The 17124-nt window shown below is 43.4% G+C and overlaps 2 protein-coding genes across 2 annotated transcripts in view; both read right to left on the bottom strand.

Moving 5' to 3' along the window:
* The window catches only part of sec24b (SEC24 homolog B, COPII coat complex component), a 33901-nt gene extending 31649 nt beyond the window's left edge, over nt 1-2252 (bottom strand). The window contains exons 1-3 of the mRNA XM_056282394.1: nt 1945-2252; nt 514-1230; nt 11-151 (exon numbers count right to left, since the gene is read on the bottom strand). Coding sequence (XP_056138369.1) covers nt 11-151; nt 514-1230; nt 1945-2038 — 952 coding nt within the window. The 5' untranslated portion in view covers nt 2039-2252. The remainder of the gene's footprint in view (nt 1-10; nt 152-513; nt 1231-1944) is intronic.
* Nucleotides 2253-7803: 5551 nt separating this feature from the next.
* On the bottom strand, nt 7804-17086 carry LOC130122658 (thiosulfate sulfurtransferase/rhodanese-like domain-containing protein 2). Its single transcript, XM_056291618.1, has 9 exons — nt 16848-17086; nt 16482-16774; nt 16230-16338; nt 15948-16070; nt 14306-14411; nt 13745-13860; nt 10482-10640; nt 9853-9991; nt 7804-8417 (listed from the first exon to the last, which is right to left on the bottom strand). Exons 1-9 carry the CDS (start codon nt 16977-16979, stop codon nt 8191-8193), a joined length of 1404 nt encoding a protein of 467 aa, XP_056147593.1. The 5' UTR covers nt 16980-17086; the 3' UTR covers nt 7804-8190.
* Between the last annotated feature and the right edge of the window lie 38 nt (nt 17087-17124).

Here is a 17124-nt window from a genome sequence, read left to right as displayed (position 1 = left end):
TCCACTATACCTTGCTGATGTCCCGGTGAGGAATGGACTGAAGTGGAGGGGGTTCCTGAGGGTGGTCTGTCTCTCTCTGATCCCCCACTGCTGTGAGTGACCCCTCCATAGGTCGCAGAGGCCCAGTGGCTTTGGTCATAGTGTTGGTGAGCTGTGGTTCGGATTGTGGAGAAGGCATCAGAAAGCGACAATAAATGGGACAGTGTTAGCAGAATGTGATTGGGGCAAACCATAACAAAACAAAAGTCTTTATTTGAAAAACTAACATTTTTTTGAACAAAATGAAAGACAGCTAGAATTAACCCAATTTAGTGCCTTTTAATAAATAGTAGTTTACTTTTGGGCAACATATTGAGCAATAGTAGATCCTTCATACATTCAGAGATAAGGAATGTTTTAAATTCTCTAGAACTCATATTTACAGTGTATTACTGAGTGACAAGGCATGGCCAGTCCCTGAGATTTGCAAGTAACCTTTTTCTTAGTGTCAGCAATTCAGCCTGTCATTTGTACCTGTGTTTTCCTGACCGTTGACTGTCATCGTCTGTGGCAGCTGACCAGGTGATGCCCCGCTATACCCATGTTGCACTGCTGTCGCCTCAGGTGCTGGGTGAAAGGTGCCATTCCCGCTGGAGTACTGATGAAGAGGTGCACTCATCAGGGTTGGCACAGCTCCCGGTGTGGAGTTGGTCTGGGCTGACCGCAGCGTGCCGTACTGGCTGCTTCCCGGCACAGAGGGGTATGATACAATGGGATAGAGGGGAGCCCCAGGGCCGCTAGCTGGTGGGGGGACCAAGCTTGGTTGCTGCTGCTGTGCTTGGGATGTGGGATATGGTTGCTGTCCATAGTAACCTGCTGGGGCTCCATAGGAAGCTTGCTGCTGGACTGGCTGTGGGATATACAAAGTGTTTGCAGGTAGGGGTGCTGAAGTCTGGTGGGTGGCAGGGGTTGAGCCATATGGCTGGGTGGGTGGGGCAGCACTCGGCGGTGCACCGTATGCAGAGGGCGCTACACTGGGGGGAGCTGGATCCTGAGGGATATACTGTTGCTGCCGTTGATGTTGTGGTTGACGGATGTTGTGGTAGTAGTCACTGTGGGCATTGTTCGTGATGGGTGCTTTGTTGGGAACAGGGGTGCAGTGGGCAGGAATGGTAGGATAGCCTTGCTGTTGAGGTGAGGCTGTGTAATAGCCTGTAGGTGGATACATGGATGGGTAGGTCTGTCCTGGACCTGCAAACAGAAGGAACACATATGAGTGCTCAGAAATACTGGCACAGACTGAGATAAAGTAATACATTGGGCACAGTGTTTCATGCTCCATTAACAGGTTATCTCTATCCATGTTTGGGCAAGAGACATCTCATCAGCACCTCAGCCAACCCAGAAGTCAAACCAGTAAGACACGTTCAAAATCAATTACTGATCATATGAGGTTAGTTAACATTTGCAGCACACAACGAGCTAAATCGGCAGTTACCTTTCTATAACATTACATACCTTTTTGGGGCTAAATTAGCATACCCGACAGCACAGTAACCGCTATCATAAATTATAACAGTATCATATTGTCTCGGTGTATACTTAATCTGAGTCAACAGGACAAAACGGACAAAGTGGGAATTTAGTGGGAAATCTGCCAAAAGCTGATATCTTGCTAATGCTGAGGCTAGCCATGTCACACACTTGTAGCCAGCTCTTCCGAGACCTTAACGCAGTGCTTAGCTAGCGTTAGCGGGAAGCTAACTTCGCTAGCCGAGCGGTGAAGCGCGTCACACGCGCTCCGGTTTCACTTTAAAAAAAAAATCCCAAACTCGCGGTCATCGTTCATTTCCTCTCAACCGATGCGTCCACAAAATAAACAGCGATATCTATACGCCCATCTTGTGGCGTTAGCTTAGCGAGCCGGCTATAGGCACCGGGGGGGGGGCGGGGGGCCTGCGTTACCATTCTGACAGGGGCGGGCAGCTCGGCCGTTCGTCGCCGAGTTCGGGCTGTTCCCGGCGGAGCGGGTCCGGTCGGAGGAGCCCGGCACAGACATGTCTCGGTGCTGCTCGTCCTCACGGCCACGGATGTAGGCGCGGATAAAGACACATGAGAGGCTGTCAGCGATGCGGTATCTCGTCCCCAAAAGGATGGCTCGGCCGGTGGTGTCTAGAAACGCACACCTTCTCTCTCACTTGTTGCAAAACGGGCAGCAGCTCCCCTTTTCGCCTGGCTGTAAATCGGCTTGGCTGGACAAACGCGGGTTTATACCGGTTAGGACGTTGTGGGATCTTCTCACTTGACTCCCGACGGCAGCGTGTTTACTCCCCCCTGCGGAGCCTGAGCGTACGCCGATCAGCCAAAACATTAAAACCACTGACGGGTAAGCGAATGGCATTGGTTATCTCGTTTCAATGGCACGCGTCAAAGGGCGGGGTATATTAAGCAGCGAGTGAACAGTCGGTTCTTTAAGTTGATGCGTTAAACGCGGGAAAAATTGGCAAGCGTAAGGATCTGAGTAGACTGGGTCAGAGCATCTCAAAAACGGCGCGTCTTGCGGGGTGTTCCCAGTGTAACCGGTTATTTTCTTGCCCGGTGCGGGGTTCGATACGGGGTATACTGCACCACAGGGCGACATCACTAACCGCTCGGCTAAAGGGTCAGATCCGTTGGCTAGGGGCTAACGTGTCTTATTAGTAGTTTACAGTCGTCACCCTCCCCGGAAGCGCGCCCTCGCGCTTTGTTATTCCCGCGCTCCGAAGAGACTTCTGAGGATCTGCGCACTTCCGGATCCCACCGCTGCCACCGGTTATTTTCTTGCCCGGTGCGGGATTCGATACGGGGTGTACTGCACCACAGGGCGACATCACTAACCGCTCGGCTAAAGGGTCAGATCCGTTGGCTAGGGGCTAACGTGTCTTATTAGTAGTTTACACCAGTATGCAGTGGTCAGTACTGTAGCGAATTCGGGGGACAACGCAACCACAGGAACTGCCGCGACTGGGAAGCGAACCCGTATCGCCCTCACCGCAGGAGGCATCGCTAACCGCTCGACTAAAGGGTCAGGCCCGCGAGCCAGCGTGTCTACTTATCCATGCACGTTACACTACCACCCCTCCTTCGGGAAGCGCGTCCCCGCGCTTGAGCATATCAGCTCCTTCACGCCTCAGGGCGCCTACGCTTCCGATGGCCTTACGGTCGCTCCATCCCACTTCTGACACCAATGTAGCGAATTCGGGGGACAACGCAACCACAAGAACTGCCGCGGCCAGGAAGCGAACCCGTATCGCCCGCACCGCAGGAGACATCGCTAACCGCTAGACTAAAGGGTCAGACCCGCCAGATAGCGGCCAGCGTGTCTTCTTATCCATGCACGTTACAGTACCTACCAGAAGTGGTCCAAGGAAGGACAATTGGTGAACCATGGGCCCCCAAGGCTCGTTGGTACGCGTGGGGAGTGAAGGCTAGCCCGTCTGGTCCGATGCCACAGGAGAGCGACTGTAGCTCAAACTGCTGAAAAAGTTAATGCTGGCTATGATGGACAGGCGTCAGAACACAGTGCGTCACAGTTTGCTGTGTATGGGGGCTGCGTAGTGGCAGACTAGTTAGAGTGGCCACGATGACCCCTGTCCACCGCTGAAAACACCTACAATGGGCATGTGATCGTCTGAACTGGACCATGGAGCAATGGAAGAAGGTGGCCTGGTCTGATGAATCCCGTTTTCTTTTACATCATGTGGACGGCCAGGTGAATGTGCATCATTTACCTGGGGAAGAGATGGCACCAGGATGCACTATGGGAAGAAGGCTAGCCGGTTGAGGCAGTGTGATGCTCTGGGCAATGTTCTGCTGGGAAACCTTGGGTCCTGGTGTTCATGTGGGTGTTACTTTGACACCACCTACCTAAACATCGTTGCAGACCCTTTCATGACAACAATATTCCCTGATGGGAGTGGTTTTAATCTTTTGGCTGATCGGTGTATAAAGACACTGGCATGAAGATGTATCACTGTCCAAAAAGAAATACTCAGGCTCTAGTTTGTGATGGGGAAAATTCATAAACAAACTTTTAGATCATCACACACTTTTCAAAAATGATAAGCGGACTCACCCGTTTTGCTGTTACTTTGAATCCTTATTGTGAATAGCTCTACTTTTACTTACAATGGGTCAAAACGTTATCGCAATAATCACATGAAATGTTACATTTAATCGCTATTCATCTTCAGTTCCATGTTTAAGAATCCAACTGAAGTGTATCCCATTAAATTGTTTATGCAAGCCAAAACAAGCTGTTAAATAATACCCCATCCAATGTGTCAGACCTCATTTTGTGAGAAATTGTAGGTAACATATTGTCATTGTCTTGATGCATGCTCAATAATCCAGGTATAGAAATCCCAGAAAGTTGACTCAGTTCATCTGGACCATTTCTCGCACTAAACTTTGGTCCAGGTGAACTAATTCAACTTTCTGTGATTATCATTATCATTAATTAAGACAAAACACAATTGTGTATCATGACATGACAATATCCAGTATTTATCCCAATACAATACCGTAGAAAATGAATTATTGCCGGACCCTACTGGGAACGGCCCTATGATCACATTTCCCATTTGGCTCAAGGATTGAGGATTTGCATGAAATTTGGAATGCAATCTTAACACGGATCCCCTGACATGCCACACCCATATATGCACCTGTCATGACACACGTCGTTGTGTCATCTAACGATCTGCTCCTAGCAGGAAGCCCACATCTTTGGCATATGGTAGGCCCATGTCAGAGATGGCAATTTTCAGACTATATGGTTGCACTTACTTGAAAGTTCTACCACAGGCATGCATGTCAGTAATCTGCTAACATCTGTTTCAGCATCTCTGATATATTCTCTGCACGATTGCACCTTATCACCTCTTATTTCGCCTGTAAAAGTCAATCCTTGTGTATCTGAAGAATGCTGTGTTGTGGTGTTGTTGTTCTATGTTAAGTACATTGAGAGAGCCACAAAACCGGAGTCAAATTCCATGTAGTATGTGCAAACCTACATGGCCAATAAACATGATCGTGATTCTGAAATCTAGCTCCATAGGCTAACTCTGTAGCCGTGTGTCGCCTATGGCTATGTACATAATCAAAATTGATGCCAGCTCTATTGCCAGTACAATTCTAGTACAGCCAGAAACCCACACAAGAGTGTAACACAACAAATAGCAACTATGCTGTGATAATTGTATGTGTGGGGAGATAAGCAAAAGCAAAATATCATATGGAACTTAAGACAGATGATCATGTTTCATTTTCACATTCATTTAAAATACTTTGAATACAAATTACACTGTTTTAGCTCAGTTATGATGACTGTCTTGCAGTTACAATTCCTCTTAGCTTACTTATAATACTTTAAATTGAAATTTAGCCCCATATTAGACATACATGATGGCTTGACACTGATGAATCTATCAACCGTGACACTTGGGTGAGTTGTCATGAAGTTTATGTTCAATTAGTTTTAATAATAATAATAACTTTATTTATATAGCACTTTTCTAAAACAATGTTACAAAGTGCTTTGAAGAAAAAAAAAAACCAGACAAGGCAAAAATAAAAGTGACCAAATAAGATGGATGGACAGAGGCCAGCCTTTTAGTTTCCCAGGAAATATAAATACAAACAGTATCAAGCTTCTTCTTTTTTTTTTGAAGCACTTTTATAAAGACATATCCACACAGAGATAATACAGTATAATAGATGCAGACTGTGATAAGATTGCAGGTAAACATGGGTGTATTTATATGGTAAGGCATCCTCTATTACTCCCTCTCTCTCTCTCTCTCTCTCTCTCTCTCTCTCTCTCTCTCTCTCTCTCTCTCTCTCTCTCTCTCTCTCTCTCTCTCTCTCTCTCTCTCTATATATATATATATATATATTTATACACACACATACAGTGCAACCCGAAAAGTATTCACACCCCTTCACTTTCCCCACATTTTGTTATGTTACAGCCTTATTCCAAAATGGATTAAATTCCTTTTTTTCTCTCTCATCAATCTACATACAATACCCCATAATGACAAAGTGAAAAAGGTTTTGTAGAAATTTTTGCAAATTTATTAAAAATAAAAAACTGAAATATTGCATGTACATAAATATTCACATCCTTTACTCAGTACTTGGTTGAGGCACCCTTGGCAGCGATTACAGCCTCAAGTCTTCTTGGGTATGAAGCTACAAGCTTGGCACACCTATATTTGGGGTATTTCTCCGTTTCTTCTCTGCAGATCCTCTCGAGCTCTGTAAGGTTAGATGGGGAGCGTCGCTGCACAGCTATTTTCAGGTCTTTCCAGAGATGTTCAATGGGGTTCAAGTCTGGGCTCTGGCTGGGACACTCAAGGACATTCACAGACTTGTCCCAAAGCCACTCCTTCGTTGTCTTTGCTGTGTGCTTAGGGTCGTTGTCGTGTCGAAAGGTAAACCTTCGCCCCAGTCTGAGGTCCTGAGCGCTCTGGAGCAGGTTTTCATCAAGGATCTCTCTGTACTTTGCTCCATTCATCTTTCCCTCGATCCTGACTAGTCTCCCAGTTCCTGCCGCTGAAAAACATCCCCACAGCATGATGCTGCCACCACCATGCTTCACTGTAGGGATGGTATTAGCAAGGTGATGAGAGGTGCCTGGTTTCCTCCAGACGTGACGTTTGGCATTCAGGCCAGAGTTCAATCTTGGTTTCATCAGACCAGAGAATCTTGTTTCTCATGGTCTGAGAGTCCTTTAGGTGCTTTCTAGAAAACTCCAAGTGGGCTGTCATGTGCCTTTTACTGAGCAGAGGCTTCTGTCTGGCCACTCTACCATAAAGGCCTGATTGGTGGAGTGCTGCAGAGATGGTTGTCCTTCTGGAAGGTTCTCCCATCTCCACAGAGGAACGCTGGAGCTCTGTCAGAGTGACCATCGGGTTCTTGGTCACCTCCCTGACCAAGGCCCTTCTCCCCCGATTGCTCAGTTTGGCTGGGCGGCCAGCTCTAGGAAGAGTCCTGGTGGATCCAAACTTCTTCCATTTACGAATGATGGAGACCAGTGTTCTTCGGGACCTTCAAAGCTGTAGAAATTTTTTTGTACCCTTCCCCAGATCTGTGCCTCAATACAATCCTGTCTCGGAGGTCCACAGACAATTCCTTTGACTTCATGGCTTGGTTTCTGCTCTGACATGCACTGTCAACAGTGGGACCTTATATAGACAGGTGTGTGCCTTTCCAAATCATGTCCGATCAATTGAATTTACTACAGGTGGACTCCAATCAAGATGTAGAAACATCTCAAGGATGATCAGTGGACACAGGATGAACAGCTCAATTTTGAGTGTCATAGCAAAGGGTGTGAATACTTACGTACATGCAATATTTCAGTTTTTTATTTTTAATAAATTTGTAAACATTTCTACAAAGCCTTTTTCACTTTGTCATTATGGGGTATTGTGTGTAGATTGATGAGAAAAAAAAGGAATTTAATCCATTTTGGAATAAGGCTGTAACATAACAAAATGTGGGGGAAAGTGAAGGGGTGTGAATACTTTCCGGATGCACTGTATATAAATACATGTGTGCAGTTTTTCTTTCTACTGTGCAAAATAATTTGTGAAAATATACTTAGCACATTTGCTGCATTGAATTGATGAACTCAGATGGTGTAATGTATGAAAACTGTCATATTTATATGCATTCATATCATATATAATTCATATGTAGCCTTATTTCAGTAACAGATAAAATGGAAGTTTATGTGGAAAATGCTATTTACTGTAACCATTTTGGAAATATGTTCTCATCTTGGGTTTATTTGATCATATGTCAAAATCACTGAAGGTGCCTTTATAAGCAACACAACTGTTCATGGTCTTACAGATGATTCGTAAGTTGATGAGAAAAGGGTAACATGTTTTATCTACATGCCAGCAATTGTTTCATAAAAACATGTATGTTTTCCAAATAACATCACTTTGGTTTAAAACCCTCAAATATATATCTACCTTCATTTCTAACCTTTTTGTCAAATGTTAAACTATAATGTATGACTTTTCCCAATTCTCTATTCAATGGGCTCAATGCCGGAAATACAAGAGTTATATCTATTTGTCCCAATTGGTATCCCGGTTTTATTATATCTAGCACCAGCTGGACTCTGGATGGCCACTCCTTTAGGAGTCAAGCTTATCACAGCACGTCCTGAGGGATTCTGGGACGTCCATCCGTGCACTCACACTCCTCTTTCGGTTGTGGAGCACTGGCTTCCTCCTCTGTCTGTTCCTTAGACTGGCAGGTGGGGCAACAGGCAGTGTGTTCCTTTTGTCTGCAGGATGGACATGACAGCACCAACTGGTGGCAGTAATGGGTTGAGCAAGGCTGGTACTGATCCCATGGAGACCCACAGTACCTGCATTCTGAACACGGGAGAGAGAACAGGGACTGATGATGTCAAACAGCTCGCAGAAAGTACCAGTGGCTCAACAATTAAAAACAGAAGCTTTTATTATATATTTGAGATGTTCAGAAAATGATTAAGACGATTAAAGATACATAAACCCTAGACCATTTTAAGGAGTTTGCTGACATCTACAGGTTAAAAACCAGCACACCTATCAGCACTGACAGACAGACAGACAGACAGACAGACAGAGACAACACTAACAATTGTCAACAGTACTGTCAATGCTGGTTCTTTGGCACAGCTACATCAAACATATCCACTATTAATGTTATTATCTACAGCTGTATTTATCCTGCTATGCTTACATCACAGAGTACAAAGACGAGCCTGCCATATTTTTTGGGGGGGGGGTTTTCACCCTTTTTCCTCCCCATTTGTACTTGGCCAATTACCCCACTCTTCTGAGCCATTCCAGTCGCTGCCAATCTGGGGAGGGCTGCAGACTACCACATGCCTCCTCTGATACACGTGGAATCGCCAGCCGCTTCTTTTCACCTGGCAGTGAGGAGTTTCGCCAGGGGGATGTAGTGCGTGGGAGGATTACGCTATCCCTCCAGGTCCCCCTCCCCCCTGAACAGGCGCCCCACCCGACTAGAGGAGGCGCTAGTGCAGAGACCAGGACACATACCCCCATTCGGTTTTCCACCTGCAGACATGGCCAATTGTGCTGGAGCTGGAGGTAACACGGGGATTTGAACGGGCAATCTCCGTGTTGGTAGGCAACGGAATAGACCGCGACACTACCCAGACACCCCCCCCCCTTTAAATTTTTAACCTGTAGATGTCAACAAACCCACTAAAATAGCCTAGGGTTTAGTCACTCTTTTATACAAAAAAAGAAAATCCCCAAAGGAAAGTACATGTCTGACAAAAAAGTCATGCTATGTCAGTTTTAGTTTATTCCGCTGAGGATCATGTCATACTGTAAGGTGTAGCCCCTTTGAATATGATAAAAGCATCACCAGAATTAGAAGCCGCTTTACTGATGGAAAATCAATTAAGACAGTTCTTATCTAACTTTTGTGCTTACATGATGCAGATGAGCAAGTCAAACATTTTGACTGACACAAGAAGTACTGAATGTGAAGTAAAAGAAGTCAGTAACCACTTATTATACTGATTCCAACAGAGAAGAATGAATCAAAATGGCACAAAGCCTACTCTTTTTGTGCCAACCACCTGTACTTCATATATTTGTGTTTGGTTTATGACACAGTAAAACTTGCAAAATTTGCAAAGACTACAACCTCTTCAGCCCTTTAGAGACTCATTTAGAGAGAGCTGTTATTCCTAGAACATGCACAGAGTATCTACTCTAATAAGATATGGAAATGCAGAGCTCATTAAAACCTACAAGAACTGCAGAATAGTGAGCGGTGCACACTGACCTGAGATGATGTCACTGTTGGAGGAAATAGCATAACGCTCATCGAAGACGAAAAGTTTCCCTCGATAGAAGCCCTGTGGGAAGCGCTCTAGGTACTTGTGAATGCCACCCTTCAGCTGGTAAACTTCTTTACACACTTCCTGAAGATGGGGTGGGGGGAGATGACATAGGTGACCCCCCCCCCCAATTTTTGTGCTTTCAATGTAACTACAAAATGTGATTTTACAAAGCCCTCTGATATTTTCACTATCACATGCATTAAAAGAAATGTATTTCTTCTGTATCATCATAATGTATCACCTCTTAATCACTAGTTCATTGAATTGCTGAGCAGATGATGTAAACTAACTCATGCTAGCTTGAATGGCCGGGCATAATTGACATTCAGCTAGTTTGCTTATGTAAGACAGGTACGGCTGATAATGGAGCAGGCACAAAGCAATTCTGGTTGTAACATTCTATCCAAGTCCTGCATGCATACATACATGGTTGATGTGACCTCAGAAATATTCATGGCCCATTACAAATGAATAAGCACATTGTTTTAGAAAATAAATATACGTTCTGAAATAAAGATACTCCCCCCCAAAAAAACAATTAATAAATAACCCCAAGTTTGAAATCACCTACCTTGGAGCGGAGATATGCAGAGCCGCGTTCACAGCGGATCCCCCCAGTGCAGTACATCAGAACCTTCTTGTCTCGGAAGAGCTCAAGGTTCTGGTCCACATAGTCTGGAAAGTAGCTGAATTTACGGATGTTGGGAGCCAGACACTGACTAAACTGTCCCTGAAGGAATATAACAATTATTGTATGCATTAGTCATCATAGCAGCGTGCCATTACTTTTCCCATTTACTGAGAACAGATCGGGGAGCTTGTGTTAGGTTAGGCACAGGTTGGTTCTTAAAAACAGTGAAGCAGCTGTCAAGGAACCTTTAGGGGCTCTCTAAACTTTAACCACAGGGGAATCCCTGACTGTTCCTCTTCTTCATGAAGAATTCATGGACCCTGGAAGAATTGGTGGTGCTTCTAACAACTTGCAATGTTGTGGTTCTTTGAGAAACCTTTGAGGGATATTATTTTTTATATTATTTATTCACCCAACCATGTCTTAATGGACCTTGCTTTGTGCACTGGGGCACAGTCATGCTGGAACAGAAAAGGGCCCTCCCCAAACTGTTCCCACAAAATTGGAAGCATAGAATTATCCAAAATGTCTTGGTATGCTGAAGCATTAAGATTTCCCTTCACTGGAACTAAGGGGCCTAGCCCAACCCCTGAAAAACAACCCCATACCATTATCCCTCCTCCACCAAATTTTACAGTTGGCACAATGCAGTCAGGCAGGTGATGTTCTCCTGGCATCCGCCACAGAGAAGCGCGATTCGTCACTCCACAGAACACGTTTCCACTGCTCCAGAGTCCAGTGGCAGTGTGCTTTACACCACTCCATCCGACACTTGGCATTGTGCTTGGTGATGTAAGGCTTGCATGCAGCTGCTCGGCCATGGAAACCCATTCCATGAATCTCCCGGCGCACAGTTTTTGTGCTGATGTTAATGCCAGAGGAAGTTTGGAACTCTGCAGTTATTGAGTCAACAGAGCGTTGGCGACTATGCGCCTCAGCACTCATTGACCCCGCTGTGTGACTTTACGTGGTCTGCCACTTCGTGGTTGAGTTGCTGTTGTTCCTAAACGCTTCCACTTTTCAATAATACCACTTACAGTTGACTGTGGAATATCTAGCAGGGAAGAAATTTTAAAAACTGACTTATTGCAAAGGTGACATCCGATGACAGTACCACATTTGAATTCACTGAGCTCTTCAGAACGACCCATTCTTTCACAAATGTTTGTAAATGCAGACTGCATGGCTAGCTGCTTGATTTTATACACCTGTGGCAATGGGTCTGAATGAAATACCTGAATTCAATGATTAAGAGGTGTGTCCCAATACTTTTGTCCACATAGTGTATTTGTTTTTTAGCTGAATGTGTGGTGGAGTGGGGTGTGGACCAGCTGCCGTGAGTTAGTCTCATTATCTTAGAGCTTATAAAACAGAGTCCACATCTCAAATAGAGACACACCATGGACAGAAAGAGAGCAAAACCAGTGGGGATGTCAACCTGTATGGTTCTTTTCCCCCAACAGAAAACCTTGCTTCAAGATCTTGTTTTTAAAATCTTTGTTTTAATAAATGGGCTGTTGCTGCGGTGCAGACTTACCACAGAATGATTATTATTATTTTTTTTTTTTTTAAATTTCCCCCTTTTTCTATCTTATTGTATCCAGCCAATTACCCCACTCTTCTGAGCCTTCAAGGTCGCTGCTCCACCCCCTCTGCCGATCCGGGGAGGGCTGCAGACTACCACATGCCTCCTCCGATACATGTGGAGTTGCCAGCTGCTTTTTTTCCCCTGACACTGAGGACTTTCGCCAGGGAGACATAGCGTGTGGGCGGTTCATGCTATTCCCCTCAGTTCCCCCTCCCCCCCGAACAGGCTGCGCGACCAACCAGAGGAGGCGCCAGTGCAGCGACCAGGACATATCACATTCGGCCTCCCACCCGCAGACACAGCCAATCGTGTCTGTAGGGACGCCCGACCAAGTCAGAGGCAACAGCAGGATTGAAACTGGGATCCCCGTGTCGGTAGGCAACAGAATAGACCGCTACGCTACTTGGACGCCCCACAGAATGATTATTGAAAATTAATATCTTGGGAAGTCTTGAGGGTCCTCAGGGGTCGTCTGGTAGCTCACCCAGGGAACAACTCTTGTGTAGGCTCAGGCCTGATTGCACTGTCCTGGATTCAAGTCTGTCTCTGGAGCTACATGTATGCCTCTCTCTTCACCCCACATTTCTTGTCTATCCATACTGTGGTACCCAATTCCTAGAAATAACTTTTTATTTCAACCGGGCTGTGAAAGCTGATAGGAATAACAGCAGCTTAGAGTAGTGGTTCTCCAAGGTCCTCAGATACCACCAGTGCTGCTGGTTTTCTATTCTACCAGGTGGTTGTAAACATTCAGCTGTTGTTCCAGTTATTCCAGCCACCAAATCAAGGTTTTAGATATGGAACAACAGTTGAATGTAATTAACTACCAGCAAGAAAAGAGCACCAGCAATACAGGTGGTACTCGAGCATCTGACTAATAACCATTGAGATGGAGAGACATGCAAAATGCAACACAGGTCTTAAGTTGGATTCAGTCAAAGGACATCATGTTGTGTTTAGGTCTGAGTCAAAGGCTACATTTAGAAAACTGACCCAATTCCAATCTTTCTATTTAACTGTGTGTAGCCCAAATCAGATACAGGTTATGACCGTGTTAATGAGGAAAAAAAGCACATGGAATCAGATATTTTCGATTCTGATTTTGACCACAATCATATGTGGAAATAAATCGGATAGGAATCTATCTGCCAATGCCAATCTCAAGTAACCACACAGACTGGACTTTTTTTTTTTCTTTTTTAGAATCGTACATCATTCAAAATGCGAAATTCTCATCACACTCTTGTCGCATTTTGAATGACATGGTGTACATGTGCGGTCGTTTACTTGAGCATCTGTGACCAAACTCTCGTGTAGGCTTATGCATGTGGGTTGTTTCAAGTGCACACCGAAGAGTTATGATGTAAGCACAGGGATTGGTTATGGGTCACTCTTAAAAGCAGATGTAAAAAAACACATGAATCTAGGCAAAAAATTCTGAACTGGGCATCAAGACCTGCAATGTAAACATATTCTAAACACTATGCAATCATTGGTCCACTATGGCACCCTTACTTAGTAGTGTTTACTCGCTAAAGCAGAATTAACTTGGACTGTTAGCTAAAGATTGATGGATATCAATAACCGGATAGCAGAAACACAACATGTAACATACAATTTTACTTTCGTAAAAGTTGCGGCAGTCCAGAAGTATTGTATCGTTGCACGAATCCCCTTTAGAGAGAAGAGCCTCCACTTCTTTGTGAAACTCTTCAGGTTCCAAATGAGTTCCTGGGAGACGAAAAGACACAAATTGCACAGGTGACAAGTGAGTTACTTGGAGGAATTTTCAAAGAGATGATGAATATTATTGGAAAAAAATAACATAATAATGTATAGTCCCCTAAGAGGAATTTTTATGATATTGGCCAGAAAACATAACCCAAGCTATATCTACTTTGAAAAAAAAATGGAGACGCATTACTTCTTGTGTCTCTAAGTATACTCTTAATATTAAAACATAAATATAAAATTTGGCATTAAAGAGATTGACTGAAGTGTGAAGCATCAACTACGACTGAGGAAAAGTGAACAGTCTCTAGATGATTTTGCTTTTTATCTAACAATTTGAATTTTTGTTAATGTTTTTCAAATCTATATTATTATTTGTAACAGTAGTATTAGCGGTAATTGTATAGTAGCAGTAGTGGTGGTATTAACACTCAGTAAACACTACCTGCCAGTTGGTAGGAGATTACATCAGGATCCACTCCCATGGGGACAATCTCCTTATAGACACCCACCCTCAGGTCAGAAAAGCAGTCAGCACTGCCATCACTAGTCTAGACACATGCACACACACACGCACATGCACGCACACGTGCGTACACACACACACACACACACACACGGAAATATAATTCAATAATATGAAAAATGCTAGGAATAAAAATGAATGCGACATCAGTAGATTGGATGATAAATGCATTGTTGAGCGGAAACATAAATGTAATGATGATCAGGTCTCGGACCAACAGGTTTTGAGACAGCTACCACCAAGCCTTAAGACTCTTAAACTGACTACTCAATTGCTATTTGCACAAGTTTACTGCTTACAATACTTGTTCATTATGCTTGCTGTCACTGACTGCACCATCTGCTGTTTGCACTTTGTACTGTTACAATATCTGTTCATTATGGTTACTGTTACTGACTGCACAATCTTCCATTTGCACAAGTTTACAGTTTATAGTACCACTGCATGTCACCTTACTATTGTACAGGCATTCTCCACTGTAGCTTTCCAACAACGTAAATACAAAGTTTGCACTGACTCTTTTTGCATATGTATCCTGTTCTTGCACTTTGATTTCTGTAAATACTTTTATAAGCACCTTTAATTTCCATTTGTGTGTTGAGCCAGCAAAACAAGCATAGAGAATATGTGTAAACTTACTTTTCATATATGACAAATAAGCTCAAAACTTGATTGGAATGATGCAATCCCTTTAAATCATTTAATTTTTTATGTGCCTTATTTCTTTGAAAACTATAGCTAAAGATTCTAGTATTGCAATATTCACAAATATGTATAGGTTTTTGCCATTGATAAAACTTCCCTTTCATAGATAGTTTCCCAGTTTCCCCATGTGTTAATTCACAATAAGTCAAGTCAAGTCAAGTCAATTTAGATTTTGGAATATGACTATTTGTATATTTGGCAACATCTTGTGATCACTAGCTGTCTAAGATTGTTTCTTTATCATGACAACCTTATTATTCAAGATAGATTAGATGAAATTATCAGGGTCCTCCCTGTATGTTTTGCTCCTGTTTTTAGGTAGACAAACACAGGAGGGCGCCACAGCTAAAATCCTTTCAGAACAGTGGGTTTTTTTCCTCTGATTAAAAAAAAATCATAGACAACTGATAGACATAGAGGTTTGATATTGACTGACTTCAGTCTGTTTTATCAGGACATTTCAAAAAAGCTTCTCACACTCACACTTCTATAAATAAATGGAATGTATCTAAAATTAAAAAAGGGCCACTATCTATTTGTAGATATCACTTTCATGGCAACGATATGTTCCCTAATTTTCCAGTAAATATCTTATTCAATGGGTTCTAAAAACAAGTTACACCTGACTCATTAATGAGATAAAGCATTGGCTGATGAAAACTCTAACAACAAATTTTTACCAATTTCAATCACTAAGTTTTCTAATCAAGAAAAATAGATAAGCCTTTTTGAACATCTTCTAAAACAGGTGTCATATAGACATTCTTTCACACTGGAGGTGACTTAGGTATATCCAGATATTATCATTTAGATTTTAGTGTGGCACACGAGCATTTTTTTTCAGTCCTGAACTGACCTTAAAATCCTCTTCTTCCATTATCTTGAAAAGGGGATGAGAGCGCATTGCCTTGATGTACATGGCAGTCGCCACTTTCGTGCCGCCAACTGTTCCATTCATGCCTTCTGTTGCCACCCTCACCTGAAGAGGAAAGCATATTCATAACATATGTTTACAGGAATGAAATATACTTGAACTCTGCTCTTTGCATTCAAAGGGATTCATTTTAAAATGTCACTCCATTCCAAAAGTTAATTATCTGGAGTCTCAAAATTAGATCATGGAGTGGAATATATTTACCTTGCCAGTTAAGTAGAGCTTTTCACACAAAGCTTTCTGCCAAGCACAGATGACATGAGGATCTTCTATCTGAAGATAGCAATAATACAGAAGGACCTGCCCTGGACCCCTTACAGATTTGAACATAAGGGATAACACATAATTTACACTGACTATTATTTATAAACATTGTATAAACACCTACACTACATAACATTGTTGTAAAGGGCATAACTACACCCTGATTAAATAAAGAAGAAGAAAATAGTGTACTTCTGAAGCTGGTCATCAGCAACGTGACTAGTGTCAAGCATCCATGCGGAAATGTCCACAGGCTCTGCCTCAGGTTTCTGCTGTTGCTCAGTAGCTTCTTTTATGAGCTCATTTGACAATTGCTCAAAAGTTGACTGAGTAAGCGGTTCAATTTCAGCGTCGTGAGTCCTGGCCACATGCTTATGAATGGACGAGGGTTCATTGAAGGTCTGGCCACAGCAATACCAAGTTGATGGACTTTTCCCCCCTTGATGGCAGCCACTTGTCTTGGAGGCCACAAATCTGGCGAATGTCTGTAAATAAGACAACGTTTAAAACAACTTATCGAGTTCAAGTGATATCAGCTTGAAGATTACTGTCACTCACCATTCTCCTGCAGTGGGAGTAGTATTTCCTTAGGGTAGTAGAAGGTTGAGCTCTGTCTTGCTTTATTCCATTTGGCAAGACGTCAACCTCCAAGTCACTGAACACTTTGTCAGGCTTATCACGCAATGCCATCGTCTTTTAACAGGTTGCAGAGTATTAGTCAAGGATTCTTTGGCCAGATCATTAAACTCATTTCCATTAAGCACGAACAAGATGTTTCTATTTGCTTCAAAACATTACATAAATACTTTCATATCATTCAGGTTCTCACAACATG

The sequence above is a fragment of the Lampris incognitus genome, chromosome 1, assembly GCF_029633865.1.
Source record: "Lampris incognitus isolate fLamInc1 chromosome 1, fLamInc1.hap2, whole genome shotgun sequence".
Classification (NCBI taxonomy): Eukaryota; Metazoa; Chordata; class Actinopteri; order Lampriformes; family Lampridae; genus Lampris; species Lampris incognitus.
This window is presented reverse-complemented; position numbering and strand designations above follow the sequence as displayed.